This window comes from Ipomoea nil, unplaced genomic scaffold (genome assembly GCF_001879475.1).
Source record: "Ipomoea nil cultivar Tokyo-kokei standard unplaced genomic scaffold, Asagao_1.1 scaffold0684, whole genome shotgun sequence".
NCBI lineage: Eukaryota > Viridiplantae > Streptophyta > Magnoliopsida > Solanales > Convolvulaceae > Ipomoea > Ipomoea nil.
This window is the reverse complement of record NW_017617112.1, coordinates 1,753,466-1,775,811: the sequence shown is the minus strand read 5'-3', so window position 1 is coordinate 1,775,811 and position 22,346 is coordinate 1,753,466. Positions and strand designations below refer to the sequence as shown.

Sequence of the window (22,346 nt, the reverse complement as noted above, 5' to 3'; positions counted from 1 at the left end):
TTATGGGTAGAATGATTTAGAGTAGAAGGTTTTGGATGGGTGTGGAAGCAATGGAAGTGTATTGGGATTCTTTCTCTTGGTGAAGTCGGCCGGCGAGATGGAGAAGAAGAGAGGAGTTCACTTTTGGGTCTCCTCCTTCTACCCGTTAGGATTGAGGACAAAATCCTTGTGAAATTACTTCTTTGCCCTTTAGTGGATGGAGAGAGAGTATTGATCTCTTTGAGGATAAATTCGACCTTCCACATGATTTAAATTTGCCAGCTCAGATTTAAATACTCCATTTATGGGTACATGGCGCCAAAAATTGGGCTTCAAATAACCGCCAACCTAGAGCAAATCAGATAAAAAAATCTCAAAAATAATCTGTTAGAGCAATAAATATATTCCAGATAAATATTATCACCTCTATTTCAAATTTCAATAAAGCTGATAATTTTTCTGAATTGTCATATAAAAACCTAACAGACTGAAAAATGTCTTCCAATTTCTAAAACAAATTAAATGAATTTTTGAGTTTTCACAACCCTGAACCTAACCTTTTTGACTTTTGAGGGTTCAATTTTATGACACAGGCAAAAAAAAAATAAAGATAAAGTCCCTATATGCTCCCAGTTAAGTTCCCCCTTAATATATGCTTATAATAACCCAACCAAAATTAATTCCCCCTTAATTGCATATCCTTAAAAACACAAAGCTTATCTTAATTAAACTGATTAAAGCATACTTTAGAAAATAATATTGCAATTAAATTACACATACTAATTATGCTAGAAACGTGACAAATAAGCATGTGTACTCAAATTTCACATAATTAAATTACGAAAACATGTACGCAAATTATTTCATGCAACCAAATATATAACGCACGTACACAAATATAACAAAAACACATAAGATCACATAGGTAGCACATTTTAACACAAGGTGCGAACATATTTCAAGATTAGAAAAATACTTAGCTCATTTCGATCATTCCCATTTCATGCCTTAGAGTTGCAAAACGAGATTCACACAACAGTTTTGTGAGAATGTCGGCAATTTGATTCTCCGTGGGAACATGATCGATTTTTAAATCTTTCTTTTCGACGTGGTCTCGAATAAAATGATGTCGAACGTCGATATGCTTGGTTCGCGAATGAAGCACTGGATTTTGGGTTATAGCGATTGCACTAGTATTATCGCATAAAATGCTAACGTTTTTGCACTTAATCTCATACTCCAATAATTATTGCTTCATCCATAAGATTTGTGCACAACAACTCCCAACTGCAATGTATTCGGCTTCTGCTTTGCTCGTAGCTATGGAGTTTTGCTTTTTGCTGAACCAAGAGACCAATCTTCCCCCTATCCCTGAGGTACTTTTTCGTCCATTTTACAACCTGCAAAGTCTGCATCTGAATAACCAGTTAGTGTAAAATCTCCTTCTTTGGGATACCATAATCCCACATTAATTGTTCCTTTGAGATATCGAATTATCTTCTTGGTTGCGATCAGATGACTTTCTTTGGGCTTTGATTGGAATCTCGCACATACGCCAACCAAGTAGGATATGTCCGGTCTGCTTGTGGTTAAGTATAGTAACGATCCAATCATCCCTCGAAACATCGTTTGGTCGACATCTCTTCATTCATCATCTTTATCCAATTTTTGACATGAGAATTTTGACTGAGGATTTTCCATCTATGTCAATTTTCTTGATAAGATCTCTTGTTTACTTGGCTTGATTTATGAAAATTCCTTCTTCAAGTTGCTTGACTTGCAGTCCTAAAAAGTAGTTCAATTCTCCCATCATACTCATCTCGAACCTGTTCTGCATGAGCTTAGAAAATTTCTCACATAGAGATTTATTAGTACTTCCAAAAATAATATCATCAACATAAATTTGTACTAACAAAATGTGATTATCTTCTTGAATTCTAAAAAGGGTTTTATCGACTAGACCTTTGGTGAATCCACAACTAATTAAGAACATTGACAAAGTGTCATACCAAGCTCGCGGGGCTTGTTTCCACAACTAATTAAGAACGTTGAAATTCCGGGTGCAATTTCGGTTGTGGGTGTAAGTGATACTTCGGGTGTAGAGCCGTCAAAACGGGCTGAGCCCGCCGGGTAAGCCTGCCCCGCCCCGCGAAAAGGGAGGGGTGGGCTTTGATATTTCACTCCCGTATTTTGGCGGGCTTTTTCACCCGCCCCGCCTAACCCGCGGGCTTTGGCGGGGCGACGGGGGCCCGCCAAATGTAAAAAAAAAAAATTATAATAAATAATTACTATAATAGTATATATATATATATATATATATATATATATATATATATATATATATATATATATATATATATATATATATATATATATATATTAATTGAGTTTTGTTTTGATTACAGTTTACAGTGAACTGTACACTGTAAACTACTAAACTGTAACCAAAACAAAATTCAATTACTAATATATATATATATATATATATATATATATATATATATAGAGAGAGAGATGGTGGCCTTCAAGTAAGAACCACTCAATAGGTGAGAACATAAGAACCCATCCTAGCCTTTGGATCTAAGTCAATTAATCATTAATATAAAAAATTAAAAAGGTTAGTAGGGTAATTTTACCCACCAATAATTATTAAGTAAATAATAAATTTGATTTCATCCCTAGAATTTAGAACAAGAAGGACTCCACTTGGACTCCAATTCTACGATCGCCAAATCCGCTCCTGGGCTCCCCTCGAACAACGCTTGCGAATTACGGACAGTCTCATGCATCTGGAAACCGCAGACCTCGTGAAACGAACAAGAAACTCCCCCGGAAAGAATAGCGGCAACAAAGAATCACGAAAGTAAGTCCACTGAACCAATGTCTGACCGTGTTTGTAATCCAATTTTAGAATTCGATTGAATTTGGAATGGTGGGTTCTGTCATGCAACCAGACAGAATATTAAAACTCACGCTGTTGTCTGCAATTTCATACGGAGCAGGATGACTTTGCCTTCACCTGTGACGCACAATGTAATTGTGGGAAACGGCACACCCTTCGGCACTAAAGTGCACAGACAGAACTTGGCATCACAGCCTATAATTGCGGGCAACGGCACACCCTCCGGCACTAAAGTGCACGGACAGAACTGGGCATCCCGGCTGTGTGAAAGAAAATTTTAATGTACATATCTGGTGCATTTTATGTTACTTACGCTCCTTATTATCGAGTAGCATGTGTGCCCCATTGCGGTCAAGTAAATGCCAATTAGGGCTGAAATCCAAATCTCTGCTGTCGAGGTGGCGTGTGTACACCTATGTGTTCTTGAATGTGCCAAACTGGTCAACACCTCACAGTGAGAGTGTACAATGGCTCAAACTTTAGGGATTAATTGGTTTCCAAAATATTGTATTAATAACTTTTCACTGCTCTACAGGTGAACCCGGCTCAACAGGCTGTTTTATGGTTGTTTGATATTTTGGTATTAACATTTTTAACATCATTTAATATTCGCCCCCACTCAGATGATTTTCTGGGTCCGCCACTGCAGGTGGCCTAGGCTGATATGCTAATCAAGAAACAGAGATAATAGTGTGCACACGAGAATACATGTGTGTTCCATTCTGTCAAATGCAACTGCCAAGAATGGTTAATACTAGCACGTGTGCACTGGATCACCAACTTGTGTGCCTTTACGTGTTGAATAATTGTAGTCACACCCAATGTGCACGCACATTCAACCATATGTGCCATTCTGGTTAGACCGTGCCAAAACGGTAGTAAGTGCCAACCTAAAGTTGGCGTGCTCTTGCGTAAAACTGCATGTGCCAGCATGGTCGATAGGACTGGCCAAACCAACCACCACTCATAAATGAAGAGTAAGCACCCGGGAAAATAGAAAATTTCTATAGGGAAACACTAACAAGGAACATATTCACCGCGCATACCCAGATAACCTAGGCTGATATGCTAATCAAGAAACAGAGATAATAGTGTGCACACGAGAATACACATGTGTGTGCCATTCTGCCAAATGCAATTACCAAGAATGGTTAATACTAGCACGTGTGCACTGGATCCCCAACTTGTGTGCCATTACGTGCTGAATAATTGTAGCCACACCCTATGTGCACGCACACTCAACCGTATGTGCCATTCTCGTTAGACCGTGCCAAAATGGTAGTAAGGGCCAACCTAAAGTTGGCTTGCTCTTGCGTAAAACTGCATGTGCCAGCATGGTCGATAGGATTGGCCAAACCAACCACCACTCATAAATGAATAGTAAGCACCCAGAAAAATAGAAAATTTCTATTGAAAACACTAACAAGGAACATATTCACCGCGCATACCCAGGTGACTTAGGCTGATATGCTAATCAAGAAACAGAGATAATAGTGTGCACACAAGAATACATGTGTGCCATTCTGCCAAATGCAACTGCCAAGAATGGTTAATACTAGCACGTGTGCACTGGATCCCCAACTTGTGTGCCATTACGTGCTGTATAATTGTATCCACACCCTATGTGCACACACATTCAACCGTATGTGCCATTCTGGTTAGACCGTGCCAAAGCGGTAGTAAGGGTCAAACTAAAGTTAGTGTGCTCTTGCGTATTACTACATGTGACATCGTGGTTGATAGGACTAGCCAACCCAACCACCACTCATTAACGAAGAGTAAGCACCCGAAGAAATAGAAAATTTCTATAGGAAACACTAACAAGGAACATATTTACCGCCCCCAGGTGACCTAGGCTGATATGTTAATCAAGAAACAGAGATAATAGTGTGCACACAAGTTGGGGAAACATGTGTGTGCCATTACACCATAATGCAACTAGCATGAATGGTTAATACTAGTACGTGTGAACCGGAAGGCCAAATTGTGTGCCATTACGTGATGTATAGTTGTAGTCGTGCCCGGATGTGCACACACGTTGGTCTGTATGTGCCATTCTGTTTTGCCTGACCCACAACAATTGTGAAGAGCAGACCGAAGTTGGTATCCACATGGGTTCACCTAATGTACGAGCATGTAGTGTCCCCCGAATCCGAAAGCATGAATGGTCCACTATAGTTCACGTGCACTAGGTTAGCAATTAGTGTGCCATTACGTATTGGCAGAATGAACCACACTCATAAAGGAAAACCAGACTCATTAAAACAGTATAAATTAAACTAAGTTACGGTAACAAAGAACATATTCACCAAACATAACCAAGTGAACTAAACTAAACTACTAATCAACTAGCTAATAAACATAAAGCTAAAACTATCTTTGTTTAATGGCATCGTGGTATTCGACTACACTACGAATATTCTTGGAATGGTGAGCATTAATCTCATTCGTCAAAATCTGACGCATATAAGACCTCCTCAACAAATCAAGACCCATAGTATCACCCTTCTGTAGACCACAATCCCATGCATTCACCGATTGGCCCAAAAAGGACTCCATATGCCGCATTGCGAAGACTCCACAATCCACTTTGTTACGTGCATCACGCCAGCGCATCTGCATCCTTCTCAGGATAATCCTCCGTACAACAGCCCCATACCGCAAATCAACCTCATCATCAAGGAACACAGACAACAAATCTTTCTGCCAATCAAGAAGAGCACAATGAAACAAGCTTAGTTAAATGCTATGGAGAAACCACCACTAGGGGAAAGCATTTTTATATATGCTTTTCTTCCAGTTCCAAAGGAATCAAACACAATACTTCAAGATGCTAAAAAGAACATTTTTATATATGTTTTTCTTCATATAATCTTTCAAAACACACACTGTTACTTGGTTTATGGCATCCACACCCCACAAATAATTCTTCATTCTATAATTGCAAGTGAAAGAAAGGATAAGTAGTAACACAAACCTAAACAGAACACAAAATTAGGGTAAAAAACATCCCCATAAAGCATGAAACCAAAAATACTTTGAAAACACCAATCAACACCGTGACTGGTACAAAGCACAAAAAAAAAAAAAAAAAAAAAAAAAAAAAAAAAAAAAAAAAAAGGAAAAAAAAAAAACCCCATAGTTTCCGGCCATAAGCACACCCAATACCCCCATTTACCATGCTTACCCGCAACACCACCCCACCCTCCCCCACCAGCCGGAAGACATAGCACGGCATCCCCTCACCCAAAACCCACATAGCAATAAAAGGGGGGGGGGGGGGGGGGGGGAACCGACCTGGGGCAGCGGCGGACGTGGTGGTCGGTCGTGAGCGCTTAGGGTTCCGAGCATTAGAGCCAGCCATCGCAGAAGGCAACTCAATCGACGAAGACGACACACGGTAGACTCCTAGGACAGCGAAAATACGAAGGGCGGGAGCTCCGGTGCAGTACTCGAGCGGAACAAAGGCAGCGAAAAACCAGCGGTGTAATCTCACCTGCACACTAACATCTCACTCTCACACGCCTCCTAAGACTACCACTGACCAACCTACCCCTGACAGATAAAATAAACCCATACGCAGTGTCAAACCCACTTTTAAAAATAATTAAATATACAGCGTAGATTGATTCAAATAAATGGCTCAGATTAGTTCTCAAGTTCTCATTTAAAAATGAGTTCCTATACGATTGTTATTCTATATATATATATATATATATATATATATATATATATATATATATATATATATATATATAATCAAGTTAAAAAATTTAGTACATTGTATAAATGATTCGTTATTAATTTATGGATTAACACATTATGTATTTGATTATTTATTAGTTATTATTATGTTTTAAAAAGTACAAATGCATTAATATATGTTTAAACTATCCAAATTATTTTAGTGTCACATATTACGTTTTTTATATTAATATAATTTTTATTTAATATTAAAACTTTTAACGTATGGCGGGGCCCCGCCAAGGCCCGCGGGCTTAAGGCGGGGCAGGGCGGGCCAACCTCCCCTAGGCTCGTATTTTGGCGGGCTTTTTAGCCCGCCCCCGCCATATGGCGGGCCTTGGCGAGCCCCGCCCCGCTGGCCCGTTTCGGCAGCTCTATTCAGGTGTCACATTTGGCATTGTTTCAACTTGGTGAGTACCCATATCACTTGATTCCTCTACTTCCTGCAACACATTATCTTATAAGATATCATTAGAATTATTTAAATCACGATTACCTCCATTATTTATGTCATTTTTGTCGCGATTTTCGTCGAACACGACGTGAATCGATTCTTCTACCACCATGGTTGATTTGTTGAAAATTCTGTACGCCTTGCTGGTAGATGAATATCCTAAGAATGTTCCTTCATCCGCTCGCTCGTCAAAAGTCTTTAAGTGAGACTTTCCATTAACAAGTACAAAACATTTACAACCAAATGTATGAAAATAGGTGAGATTGGGTTTTCTCCCTTTTCATAACTCATATGGTGTTTTGTTATAAGACTTGTGGATTAGACTGCGATTTCGAGTATAGCACGCCGTATTTATAGCTTCGGCCCGAAATCTCTTTGGTAGTTCGGCGGCTGATATCATGACTCGTGCGGCTTCCTTGAGTGTTCGATTTCTTCTTTCAGCTACGCCATTTTGTTGCGGCATTCGTGCGGCAGATAATTGGTGTAATATTCCTTGTGAATTGCAGTATGATTGAATCACTCTGTTCACAAATTCTGTTCCTCGATCGGTTCGTATTGTTGCAATCTTCATGTTCTTTTCGACTTGCAGTAGCTTTAATAGCTCTGGCAACTTTGATAAGACTTCATCCTTTTTCTTGATGAATATTGTCCATGTGTACCTGGAAAAATCATCAACAACAACCAAAGTGTATTTCTTACCACTTATACTTACTGGGTCTATTGGACCAAATAAATCCATGTGTAGTAGACTTAGGGGTCTTGATGTTGACTCTTGAGCTTTGGTTTTGAAGGATGCTTTGATTTGTTTTCTTTCTGGCATGCGTCACATATTTGATCCTTTTTTAACACAATATTGGGTAGTCCTTCGACTAGCTTATTTCTTGCAAGCTTGTTGATGGTTTTAAAATTCAAATGATTTAGCCTTCTGTGTCATTTCCAACTAGTTTCATTTGAATTGTTTGACATCAAACATACAGAGTCCTTTGTTGTACTCCAATCTACAACATACATATTCTTCTTTCTTGATGCGGCGAGTACGACTTCATTCGTAGATTCGTCCTTGACTTGACATTTGCCTTTGAAAAATTCTACGAGATATCCTTTGTCGCAAAATTGACTTGTGCTGAACAAGTTGAATTTTAGTCCTTCGACATAAGATACGTCTTCAATTCGTAGACCATTTTTTCACAATTGTACCCGTTCCTTTTGTCATTCCATATCGATCGTTTCCTCCGAAAACTAATTTTGGTCCTTCGACACTTTTGAACTCAACTAGACTAGCTTTATTGTCGGTCATGTGTAGAGAGCATCCACTATCGAAATACCAAATTTCCTGCAAAAAAGATTAATTGCTTTTAGGTTCATAGACTTGTTTGCGTCCTTTTGTGTTAGTGATTTTCGGCATCCAAATCCACCTAGATCCCACTGATCCAAGAGTAGGTGATTTGTAACCATTAAAGACTCTATAATCATAGCGCACTTGCGAATAATGCTTTGGTGCGGGTTGGGAAGCAGATAGTTTCTTGATCCTATGAAAAAAGGGAAAATCTGGACTTGGTCCATGGTTTGTCTTCAAGCGACCAATCTTGTTCTAAGGGATATAATTTCCCAGCCCCAATTCTCGGAATTCTTCCCATATTCCTATGAGGTTTTGTTGCACTAGACTCGTTGGCTCTCTTTTGAGATTCAAATTTTTGCCTTTTAAAATTTTGTTGCTTTACCGAGATATTATTATGTTGATTCGGCCTTGCAACATTTTTCTGGGCATTTATTTGATTACCAACTCCTTGTCTCATTGTGCTATACTGACTTTTTACAAATTTTACCATTGGAACTTTATTAATTAAAGTAGTAGTAGAATTAGTCAGTTTCACAGGGGTTTGAGAACATGATGGATCGTAGCCTAGTCCGGCTTTATCTCCAACGGGTTTTTGCATGCTTACCATTTTATCCATTATTTTGGATGAATGCGTAAATGATACGATTACTTCCCGAAGGTTATGTTCTCGAACCTCTCTAGCTTTGCACTCTTCTTGAAGTCGAATATTTTCGGCTTTCGAGTTACTCAATTCAAGTAAAGCATTTTGCAATTTTTGTGTCATTTCTTCCTTTTCAAGGATTAACAAATTATTGCGCTCTTTGACTTGAGTATGAATGGTCATGACCTCTTGACAATCTTTCATGAGACTTAGAAATGATTCTTGAGTCTTGAAGTCTATAGAAGTATTATTTTGTTCAAACTTAAAATATATAGGGTTCTATCTAACTGTCTTGTTCCTCTCAAGTACTTAAGTATATGTAAAATCATCTACTTTTTGTGCCTTATCAATAATGGTCAGAATTGGGGATTAATCTGCACTAAGTAGGGTGGTATTTTGCAATGAACTGGTTTCATTTAAGCATATTTAACAGATGATTTGTGTTCTGTAGGCACAACCATTTTGGATGCACTAAAAGAATTGATGGGAGACAAAACAGAAATAATCTTTGAGCCAACACCCTCAGAAGAAACCTTTAGTGGTCAAGACTTCTCACTATTCACCATAAATCCATTGGGTTTTTTAATTAGGTACCAGATTCATAAATAAGTTTAGTTTTCACAAAATATTATTTGATTCACTCTAAAGCATACACTAATAGTTCTTTCATACATGTCTGTATAATCATAGGAGGATAATAGGCAAGTATTATGAGTGGAGGGAAAAGAGAAAACAATATAGTTTGTGTATATAGTTCTCAACATGAATTTGTAACTCAGTCCATCTCAAACTATAGTGAGCAAAACAGTGTCAAAAAATCCCAAAATTTTCTCCTCCCTATTCATTCAATCTGTGTTAATACATCGTTACATGAATGAAAAACCTTTCTAGCATTTATCCTATGCTAATCTTTAAAAAATAAGACAAATTTACAACAGGAAAATTGATTTAAGAAACAGCATTGCATGCCACACTGAACACATACTTTATATGGCCACAAAGGCAACCGTTTTGTACACATTCTGCTTCGTGGCTGTGCTGATGATGACCCCTTTTTGATATTTGTTCGGATGAGTGGAAGAGCAACTCACTGATAAGTGGGGATCCGAACTCTCGGTCCTTTGGCCTATGTTGGCTGCCGAAGCATCCGTTGAAGCTGAAGAACCTGTTGTCGCTGATCCGGGGGCAATGAGTTTAATTGTTCTGGCGTGAGACTCATCACTTGCTGCAATAAGGCAGACTCTACATCTGGGGTTATCTGCAGGTGTGAAAGAGAGGTCTTGGATGAAAATTGATTCAGGATTAACCGAAATCAATGGGGGCCTTAAGAACAATATACTAAACTGTTTGAAACACAACTAATAATACACTGGTCGTATAAGTAATTCACCTGCATTTGATGGATATAAAACACTCGGAATAATAATAATAACAGTTCTTAAGATGGATGCAATACAGGAATGTTTATTAAAGCTTACCTGAAGAGCATGCTTCTCAGAACTAGAAGCCTCTTCTGTTCCAGAAATTTGATTTCCAGATAAGCTAGCTGACCTTGAAGGCCTTGTTACCAAGGTACCAACATTTAATTCAGCTGGTGAATAGGAACTCCTTCCATCATTTAGTTTTGACAACTTTGATGGGCGATGATTCATCGCATCTATACAATCATTTGGGGCTCTAGCTCTCTCTGCCAAACCTGAAGTGGGAATTGTTTTATTGACCCAAGCAGAATTGTTAGCAACAATTTGGGTTTCAAGACGTCCTTTAATAATGTTGTCCAGAGGAGTAGACAATGCCGAAGAGCTTGGCTGTTAAAAAAAAAAAAAAGATAATAAAAAAACATCTTCCACATATTGTCAAAAAGAATCAAAACCCCAATGAAGAACTGAAAATCCCGTGATGACCAAAATTTCAAGCATGAAACGTGCATACTGTTGTAAAAGCAAATTATCAACAAAAAAAAAAAAAAAAAAAAACTATTCAAGTTAGGTAGGCATCTTTATTATTTTGCACATTCTACCTCAAATTACTTCTCATATGAACATTAAATTCCCATAATCCCCTCGTACCCGCAGCATTACATCCCCAGGTCACTAGGTGTTAGCTCAACCTCAGTACAACTCAGCTCAACTACACCTTAATTCAAATTCAGTTGGCATCCACCAGATAAGCAAGTTAGATCTACCTCTTCCTCTTACAGGAAGTAATCAATATTTCCATTGAAAGTATCCAAAAATAAATGTTGAAGATATTAAAAACTTAAAGCCATTTAAGTTTCATTGTTTAAGAATAAACACAATTCCATTCTAAAGTAGTAACCTTTAGTTATTTGATTGGATTCTTTAGTATTTGATTACAAGTGGGTCAGCCAATTCATGGGCGCCCAATAAATATAAGGCACGCACATCAGGAGGGGAAAATAGCATTTTCCATTATGAATAAGTATGAAATTGGCACAACTAAAAATATCAACACTCCAATGAACTCCAGTTTATAACATAGTAGTTGCACAAATAAATGCATTACCTTAGGGCTTCGTCAATAAAGAATGTTACCCTAAAACGGTTCTACATATGTTTTTTTAAGAGTTCCATTAAAAGGTACCAAGGAGCTACCACCACATTGATACTACAATTACTCACATAAATACATGTATTTGATAAATGCATAAGGGTGTTTCATAAATGGCTGTTAGCTGATAGCTGATTTGGTTAGTACGTTTAACTAGTTGATAGCATTAGTTGATTGTAGAAAAGTGTTTGGTAAATTGGCTGTTAGCTGTTAGCTAATTACAAACAAATGACTTTCTCAAAAAGCTACTTTGAGTAGCTTTTTGAATTTTAGCATTTTGGAGCAAAAAGTTGTGTTACAAAAAGTTAATTAATCAAGCACTCATGCTGATTGTTTAACCAAGTCAAACAACTAATAGTGGTCAAATAAGTCAAAATTGGCTGAAAGGCTAACTATTTTACCAAACAGGGCCAAAGAATGTTAAGCTAAACCAGTTCATATAGCAATTTCAAAATATAGTTTTTACCCAATCTCCAAGTTGATGTATACACTGACAGGTTAAGATTGTTACCTGAAAAAGCTTTTCTGTTGCTGGTGAAGGCTGGAATGCAGCATTTGGTGCAGCAGGTTGACTAGTATATGCCAAATTAGCAGAGGGAACAAGCCCTGCTTGAGGTAACAAAGGATGATGCATTTGCTGCTTCAAAGAAGAGGAAGTGGAAGTGCCAACTTGAATCGGCAGGGTAGCACTCAAATTACCCTGTGGGCGAATAGCTTGAACTCCAGAATGTATTGGCAATCGCCCATGTTGCAAAATGTTGTTTTCAGCTGATTGTGGAAGCTGAACCTGAGGTTGTGTCTGGGGGGCCAATGAACTGTGAGGGGGAGGTATCCCCCCAGGAAGTGTTCGAACTGCTAGCTGTTGATTGCGATGACTGTCTGGCAATATGGAATGAGGTGGAGGAACAGAGGACTGCCGAATATTAGGCGTCTGTAACTGCAAATTTGAAAGATCATTAAATACGGTGTGATAATAACCACATGTCCAGGGTAAAAAAGTTATAGCAAACAAAAAGGAAAAAAGGAAAGTTCAGCCAATAGAATACAACAGAGATTCAACAGAACAAACCATTTGAGGAGTAACCAATCCCAGCATTAGTTGTGCCTGCAAGTAAGAGACAAACTTGCTAAGGATGTGAAAACACACAAAATGACTATGCCGCTGCTATATAAGAACACACTCATACAAGTAATTATAATTGTAAGCTGGTCATACTGCCAATAGACGTGCAGACCAATGAAATATTTTGAAGCATTTTTACATTACCAACTGTGAAAGGAATTAAAGGCACCATAATATAGATCAATTTCCAAATGAAATATTTTGAAGCATTGTCAGTAAGGATTTAGTTTTAATTGATCAAGTTAGAAATGAATGTGCTGTGCTGTAGATGAAGAGAAGAAAGTGAGATTCATTGATGATATTTTAGAAGAATTAAAACAAACAGTTCTGGATGTTCATTAACACAACTTTGAAAGTAGCATGTTGGATGTTCACATGAGTTATTCTAAAGATGTTCCAAGAGATGATTGATTTTGTAAAATGGAGATAATTGAGCAGTTGATGATAGAAGCCTAATTAGAGAAGAGAACCATAAATCCTAATAATAATTTTGATGTGGATTTGCACAATTATGAGAAAGTAGATTTTATTGGAGTTGAATAAATATGCATGACTTAAGGAATCACTTGGTTTAATCAAGTAAACACAAACCACCAAAGTTAGGGAAGATTGAAATGGTTCTATTAGCACTTAAGAAAACCATGAAGATTTCTTTGTACTCCAAATATTTATTAAAAAGATGATGAGTAATGATTCCTTGAACTCAAGAATGAGTTCTTTTATAGTTGGGGAATCTGAGACAGGAGTGTTAGGATTGTCTCACATAGATAGGTGTTTTCACCTTCAAATTTTCACAAATTCATCAAGACTTAGCAAAATGGCAAAAGTCAAGACATAGAAGGAATCTATACTATTTTCCTACAATGATTAGGGATAGATTTCATTCTTCGCTTTTAAGATGATCCAAGGCTTGAGATGAGGGGGAAAAAAGGCAAATAAACTAGTGAATAAACAATTAAAGCAGAAATTTCTGTTGTCATTAACTCCAAAAGATAGGTGATCATGTAGAATCTTGCAATAAAGAAAGTAAAAGATCATTAGCTACCTGGAAAATTGCTTTAGGTAAGTTAGGAATTGTATGTAATATTTGGCGAGCTTGTTCCTTGTTTTGTGTTGCTATAGCCTGCCATAATAACATCAAGCAATAAATAAATCAATCAAAATATTTAATGATTAAAAAGAGCCAAAGAGGACTTGAGCATTTAAAGGACCATATTTTCCTTTTATCAGTTTCATCTCAGCAAACCAAAATGTCAAAACTAAGTGTGTTTGGTAACATTTTTATGCTTATGTTTTCACTCTTCTTTTCTTGCTTGTAGTGGTGGTTGGAATGGACAAGTTGAGAGGAGATAGTTATTTAGGGTGGGTAGGATCAAGAGGTATGGTATACATCGTGGGAGGCTGGCAGGTGGGGGTGATTGGTGTGACATACTGACATGATAATGGTGCATACTCGTATATTTTTTATTTGTTCCCAAAGAAAACAGCAACGATGTAAAAAAAAAAAAAATGGGTTAAGCAAGGTATCCATAACCACAGTATTTTATACAAACCTTCATATCAGAAATAATTTCATACAGCTGACTCCTTGACATTTTGGAAAGATAAAGTGACAAAGGATCAATGCCAGATCCAAACTGATTAGGTAAACCTGTCTGCGTCAGTGAGCTACCCATTTGAGCAGCTCCAAGAGCTCCAGCCATGACAGTAGCAGCAGTGGTAGCTACTGCATGTCCAATTGGCTGATGTAAACTTGAATTGCCAAGAGCAGTTGGTCCCCCAAGTCTTTGTGGATCTGCAATTCCAAGTTGAAGAGAAATGAAATATAATAAATTTGTACTGGTGGGAGGGGGGAACAAGAAATGCTTAAACAGAGAGTAGAATGAAACACACCAGCACCTGCAACCATACCAGGTCCACCACGGCCCTGTAAGAAAACAAAATCATGAAGGTTATGTTTGGAAATTGGAAGTTGAAGTATGAGAAATGAAAAGCAAGTGTATAACTCTACGGTAACCCCATTTTCTTTACAGGGAAGGGAAGAATCAGTGTCTATAATTTACTAGTTTTCATTCTTGATTCCAAAGTTAATTGAAAAGATATAGAATCTATGTATTGCTCGAGTAACAAGGTTCCTCCCTTCAAGTAGGCAAAAAGAAGGTGGGACTGTAGTGGGAGACAAAAAGTCCTATACTAAGCAATTTTATGAGAAACAATAACTATGCCCAGGAGTTAGGAGTAATAACATTGTAGTAGTACTGTAGTAGGAAGAGAGGGGACTGACCAAATTTTAATGGGTAGTTGTTAATAAAGTCATTCTAGTCCAACAGGTTACACTAGACTTAGCATTAAAAGGATACAAATGGAATAGTTCTTACCACCAATCCCAACTTGAATCCAAAGGAAAGAAAGACATAGCAATCAAGTGAATGGGTTCATATCATTAGGCAGTATAGCCACCCTAAAGTTCTCACTCCATATCTCCATTTCATGGCTAGATTTCATGTCTTATTCAGTGTTACAAGAAAGAATTATTCACTGGAGTGAAGTACGATAGTATAGCATATAAAGAGCATTTCTGGAAAATGTAATGATCCAGTGGGTGTAAGGGACAAATCTACCACGAGAGTTGAGAAGCAGATGGATGTCTAACAGGAAAGAGTAAAAAAAAAAAAGTGACTTTTACAGACAGGCATTTTGGAAGTTTTTAGGAAATTAATATTAGACAAACTCTAGTCTAGAAGAAAAAAGTCAACTTTTTTTTTGAGGAAATGGCACACACCGGAAAACTAAGGCCCAAAATTGCTAAAAGCCTTGTTTTGCAGATCCCACATTCTTGCCTACATTTTGGACATCATGAATATGATGGGAATTGGGATTGATACAAATTCATCAACTAACAAAGCAAAAAAACAGTCACTCTATAATTCTATGTGTGGTAGGATTCAATTACTCTAATTTCCAGACATCCAGTAGTAGAACCATTACTCAACTACTATATTAATAGCCAACCCTAGAGTGTCATAAAATATAAAGCTCCAAAATTTTTAAATAAACTTTAAATTCAAATAAGCAGAGCATAAAGAGATCATTACAGAGGAACAATGCCCACTAGAAACCAGTGTCAAGAAAATAATTGAGTTAAATCTATTTTAGACATCCAAAAATCTTACTTGTTCACGATTCTTGTCAGCATTTTTATCATTCTCAGCAAAATCAACTCTTAATTGGCGACCATTGATCTCATATCCCTGGAGATTACGGCGAGCACTCAGGGCAGTTTCTTCATCCTTGTATTCACAGAATCCATAACCCTTGGGCTTTCCAGTTTCTCTGTCAGTAACTAGCCTGACGAGAAAAAACATAGACAATCAAAAGTTTGTAGTGCAAATCTTAATGACACTATTAGCCTATTAGGGACCAAAAGCTAAAAGACAAGGCAAAAAGATCGTAGCACTTCTTGAAAATCATACATATGCTTTAAATAGTACAAATTAGGATTCCAGAAAGGCATTTGACAACAAATAATACAAAAGATGAAACTCCATAATAATGCATAGAAACTACTTTTAGAAAACTTGTTACAACTTGGATTGTGAATGATAAATCAGTTAAATCATTCAAGAGTTTAGGCATATATTTAGTACAGTTATTGGACTCCCACGGTCATTTTTATTCCAGTGCTAATGGGATCAACTCTTAGTCATAAACAAATGATGAGTAAAGGCTTTTTATTGGTGGCATAAAGGATTCAAAATGTATCCCTGGACAATAATTGCATTTAGCAATACAGAAACCACATAGAGAATAACAGCAATTTTCATTCTTGAAAGCATCACTTCCATCATAAAGAATTAGATGACACAGAGGAATTTATTAGAGAGAAGTCTTAGAGATGCCACCCTCAGAACTTTCCAATGGCATTAACCTTGGGGTGAGGGAAGAGAAAAGCATTCCCTAATGCTCTATAGATTATTGATTGTGACCTGGCCACTTAGTAAAATAACTCATAACACGACAACAAGAAAAACCTAATGATTTCCAGTCGCACTTGCAAAACCTGTCAGTTTCCTTAATTGGGTAATAATATTCTTATTCAATAAACTATTGAAAGATCATCATTACACAAAACACCTGACTGGTACATAACATGACTGCAATTAAATATTTACACAGCTTAACAAAATTGATTCTTTTTTTTTTTTTCATGAATTCAAAAACTCATTGAAAGACTTTGCTATTCTCCTTACCTATAAAATCTAAAGTGCAAATCTCAGGATTGTGGATTAACAAAATGAAGTGAAATGGACTAGGAAACTAACCTGAAGGAAACAACAGGGCCAACCTCCTCACAGATTTGAACTAGCTGCTCCTCAGTAGCATCATATGGTATATTCCCAACTACATATCACCATCAAAGAGGTTGCAAATTAACCAAAAAGTTTGTTTCTTTCCTTAGTACTATAAATATTATACATTTGCAACACAACATAACTGAAGTATTCAATTCTCATTCCCATCCCGTGTTCCCCAAAAGGGAAAGTTTAAACAGCAAAATCACCATCTCTAATATAGAAACACAAAGGAGCTAGAGAGAGAACTAACCAAAAACACAGCGACGTTGAGAATCGGGATTGGCCATGTACAGTATAAATACAATCAGAAGAAGCTAAAGAGATTCAATTTCATCCTTCCTCCGAATTATTCGTTTCCAATTAAGCCTCTCATCCCTTTCCCGCTCCAATTCGAATTTGGATTCGCAGAATTCCCTTTTGACCTGGAACTATTATTGGCAATCGGAGGGCAATTGAGTTCCCAACTTCCTTTATGGCGGCGGTTGGGGAAGAGATATCGGCCTCGCCGGGAAACCGAAGATGACTCTCCGGAAACGATGCCTCTTCAACTTCTTCCTCGACTGCCGCTCCGATTCCTAGACGTCGCCTGTGCCGTCTCGAGTACTTCCGTTTTCCGCTCCTCGCAGCCGGTGGGCCTCCCTGGACGTTCCCCTCTTGGTCATAAATATATTTTACTACGGCTCTGTTTGGCTTGCAAAGGTTAGGAGTTTATAGCTTATTTTAAGTTATTTATAAGTTCTGTTTGGTATTGTTTCCAAAATAAAATAATACGGAGTAGTTTCCTAATTTTATTTCTATCTTTATCTTGTTATTTTAAAAAAATAAATCCTTTCCAATTAAAATCATTTTCTATTCTTCACAACTTTCATCACAATTATTATATTTATTTTTATTAGATGAAGGAAATTTGCAACAATATTGTTATTTCATTATGAAATGTTAAATCATGATTATGCTAATAATTGTATTTCAAAATGTTAAATTTTAATAAATAAAGACACTAATTTAAATTTTATGAATAAGTTCTTTTTTGTATTTTTACATTTATCAACTTATCAAAAAGTTAATTTTTATCAAATACTTTCAATCATAACAGCTAGCTTTTAATAACTCTTCAATTTTCAGCTCCTAACTTATAGTTTTTCAGCTTTCATCTAGGTTGTCAAACATAACCTACACAAGTTCCTGTCATGGCCCTATTACTACAATAGTTATGTTGTGCAACCGTGTGGACCATGCATGGTGCACACGGTTGCAAAACGACGTCGTTTTGACTAAAAACGCGCGTCCCATTTAAAAAAAAAATCAGTTTAGATTCCCCTCAACAACATTATGTTGTTCATTCATTCCTCAACAGCATTATGTTGTTCATTCATTGTGGATTTTTAGTTCATTCATTGTGAATATTTAGTTCATTCATTGTGGATTTTGTGTTATTCATTCACAGTGGATATATAGTTATGAATTTGTGAATATATAATTCAAATTATGCACAAAAAAATACTATTGCCGAGAATCGAACCTGAATTATTATTTTTAAATGAAACGCGCATTTTTAGTTAAAACGACGTCGTTTTTACAACCGTGTGCACCATGTATGGTGCACACGGTTACACAGCATAATTTGCGCTATTGAGTACTTATGTTGTGCATCCGTATGCACCATGCATGGTGCATACGGATGCAAAAACGACGTCGTTTTATTAAAAACGCGCATCTCCCCTTAAAAAAAAAAATCAGGTTCGATTCCCAGCAACAGTATTATGTTGTTCATTCATTATGGAATTTTAGTTCATAGATTATGGAATTATAGTTCATCGATTCTGGAATTGTAGTTCATGGATTCTGAAATTTTAGTTCATAGATTCTGGAATTTTAGTTCATTCGTTCTGGAATTTTTAGTTCATAGATTAGATTCTGGAATTTTAGTTCATAGATTCTGGAATTATAGTTCATCGATTCTGGAATTATAGTTCATCGATTCTGGAATTTTAGTTCATATGTTGTTGCTGGGAATCGGACCTGAACTTTTTTTTTTTTTAAGGGGAGACACGCGTTTTTAATAAAACGACGTCGTTTTGCCTCTTTTTATGTTGATCAATAAACAGGCCCAAAATGCAACAAATATTTCCAATAGTTTTTTGGAAATTCCATTTCCCATGTCTACTGTTAACTTCTTAAAAAAAAATTATGTTTTGAATGTACATAAATTTGTTTGAAAGGATAATATACATAATCTAACATGTATGGTGCACACGGTTGCACAGCATAATTTGCGCTATTGAGTACTTATGTTGTGCATCCGTATGCACCATGCATGGTGCATACGGATGCAAAAACGACGTCGTTTTATTAAAAGCGCGCATCTCCCCTTAAAAAAAAATCAGGTTCGATTCCCAGCAACAGTATTATATTGTTCATTCATTATGGAATTTTAGTTCATAGATTATGGAATTTTAGTTAATAGATTATGGAATTATAGTTCATCGATTCTGGAATTGTAGTTCATGGATTCTGAAATTTTAGTTCATAGATTCTGGAATTTTAGTTCATTCATTCTGGAATTTTTAGTTCATAGATTAGATTCTGGAATTTTAGTTCATAGATTCTGGAATTATAGTTCATCGATTCTGGAATTATAGTTCATCGATTCTGGAATTTTAGTTCATATGTTGTTGCTGGGAATCGGACCTGAATTTTTTTTTTTTTAAGGGGAGACACGCGTTTTTAATAAAACGACGTCGTTTTGCCTCTTTTTATGTTGATCAATAAACAGGCCCAAAATGCAACAAATATTTCCAATAGTTTTTTGGAAATTCCATTTCCCATGTCTACTGTTAACTTCTTAAAAAAAAAAATTATGTTTTGAATGTACATAAATTTGTTTGAAAGGATAATATACATAATCTAACATGTATGGTGCACACGGTTGCACAGCATAATTTGCGCTATTGAGTACTTATGTTGTGCATCCGTATGCACCATGCATGGTGCATACGGATGCAAAAACGACGTCGTTTTATTAAAAGCGCGCATCTCCCCTTAAAAAAAAAAATCAGGTTCGATTCCCAGCAACAGTATTATGTTGTTCATTCATTATGGAATTTTAGTTCATAGATTATGGAATTTTAGTTCATAGATTATGGAATTATAGTTCATCGATTCTGGAATTGTAGTTCATGGATTCTGAAATTTTAGTTCATAGATTCTGGAATTTTAGTTCATTCATTCTGGAATTTTTAGTTCATAGATTAGATTCTGGAATTTTAGTTCATAGATTCTGGAATTATAGTTCATCGATTCTGGAATTATAGTTCATCGATTCTGGAATTTTAGTTCATATGTTGTTGCTGGGAATCGGACCTGAATTTTTTTTTTAAGGGGAGACGCGCGTTTTTAATAAAACGACGTCGTTTTTGCATCCGTATGCACCATTGCATGATGCATACGGATGCACAGCATAATTTGCCTCTTTTTATGTTGATCAATGAACAGGCCCAAAATGCAACAAATATTTCCAATAGTTTTTTGGAAATTCCATTTCCCACCATGTTTACTGTTAACTTCTTAAAAAAAATTATGTTTTGAATGTACATAATTATATTATAGAATGTACATAATTGTATAATAAAATATACATAATTGTATAACAAATTACACATAAATTTTTTTGAAAGGATAATATACATAATCTAACATAATACATTTAATACACATAAACTCTTATACATTTAATACACATAAACTCTTAACCTAATACACATATGGCCCGTTTGGTTCACAGAATAAATTTGGAGGGAATAGGAATGATATTCCATAAGGAATAGAATAGGTAAGAATAGAATAGGAATTGTATTCTGTTGTTTGGTTCGCTGAAAGAATAGACATTAGGAACTGTATTTCAATGTTTGGTTGGTTAAAGAATATGAATAGAATATATGTTTAAAAGACATAAATGCCCTTGTACAAAAAATATTATTATTATTATTATTATTATTATTATTATTATTATTATTATTATTATTATTATTATTATTATTATGTCACCATTATTCTTTATCAATAATATTAAAATAATAATATGTAAATTATGAAACAAAATAGTCATATAAATAACAAAAATTTTTAAAGAACATTTAACAATATTCAAAAGAAGCATAACATATGTTATTTTTAACAAAATACTCAAAACAATTCAATGAAAGTTACAATGTTCATAAAATATAACTATGAAGAAGAATGATTAATTGATAGCAAGGAATATTCTGATCCACGGCAGTCTTCGATCAGGATCAAGACTGAGAAAAAAAGCTACTTTATTAGGATGATCAGTGAGCTTCAACGAAACAAGGTCCATTTCATCATTTGTCAAACCATCAACCTCTTTTAATGCACGTTCAGACTTCTGAAATATATCCATATCACGATCATATTGAAGACCATCGGACAAATTCTTACCAACCTCTGACATTGTATTGCTTATTAGTTTCGCAGCATTAAGCATATTATCAGCACATATCTCAATAGCTTCATCATGACTTCTCTTTATCTTACTTGAATTGCTTCTTTTTCTACCATCATTTTGTGGCTCAGGTTGTATACTCGTTAAATCAATATCATCCAAACCAACAAATGCACTATTTTCTGTGTCAGCTCTTATATCATTATGTTCTTCAGCTTGTATTTCTTCAACTACATCATCTGTTGTCTGTGCATCTTTTCCAGTTGCACGATCTTTAGAATATATTCCAGATAACTCATTATAAAACCTAAAGCTTCCTGTTCTAAAAGGTGCAGCTTCTTTGTGACTCTATAATAAACATAAATAAATTATTTGTATGTATACATTAATAAAAATAAATGAAAGTACAAAAAAAAGGTAAATATTTACAATTAAGTATGATTCCCAAATTGCATCTTCAGCATACACCATGTGCTTTTGGTCATTCCAACCGAATCCACTAGTGTTCTTACCTTGCACCATATCATGAATAATGCCACATTCTTTTTTCAAAGTTTTAATTCTACTCTCAATATGTGGGTTAGCTTTTATGGTACAATTTGGTATTTTGTCCAAAATCATTCTTTCAAGTTCTAATAAATAACTTGTCTTAAACCATGTATCGAAATTATATTTTCCTACATTATGCATTTTGGTCAAACATGACACTAATATAATGTCTTCTGCGGGTGTCCACTTTCTTTTTGTTTTCTTAACACTTTGAGAGCCGATGGTTGC

General features: G+C 36.0%; 1 protein-coding gene across 2 annotated transcripts; it reads right to left on the bottom strand.

Moving 5' to 3' along the window:
* Nucleotides 1-9,782: 9,782 nt before the first annotated feature.
* Nucleotides 9,783-17,775, bottom strand: LOC109175157 (cleavage stimulating factor 64). Of its 2 annotated transcripts, none has more exons than XM_019324410.1 (10): nt 17,358-17,775; nt 17,075-17,153; nt 15,926-16,100; nt 14,646-14,679; nt 14,306-14,547; nt 13,798-13,875; nt 12,699-12,734; nt 12,141-12,566; nt 10,537-10,866; nt 9,783-10,316 (listed from the first exon to the last, which is right to left on the bottom strand). In XM_019324410.1, exons 1-10 carry the CDS (start codon nt 17,392-17,394, stop codon nt 10,185-10,187), a joined length of 1,569 nt encoding a protein of 522 aa, XP_019179955.1. In that variant the 5' UTR covers nt 17,395-17,775; the 3' UTR covers nt 9,783-10,184. The 2 variants fall into 2 exon arrangements, with proteins under 2 accessions (XP_019179955.1, XP_019179956.1); XM_019324411.1 differs by having other exon boundaries at nt 14,652-14,679.
* Between the last annotated feature and the right edge of the window lie 4,571 nt (nt 17,776-22,346).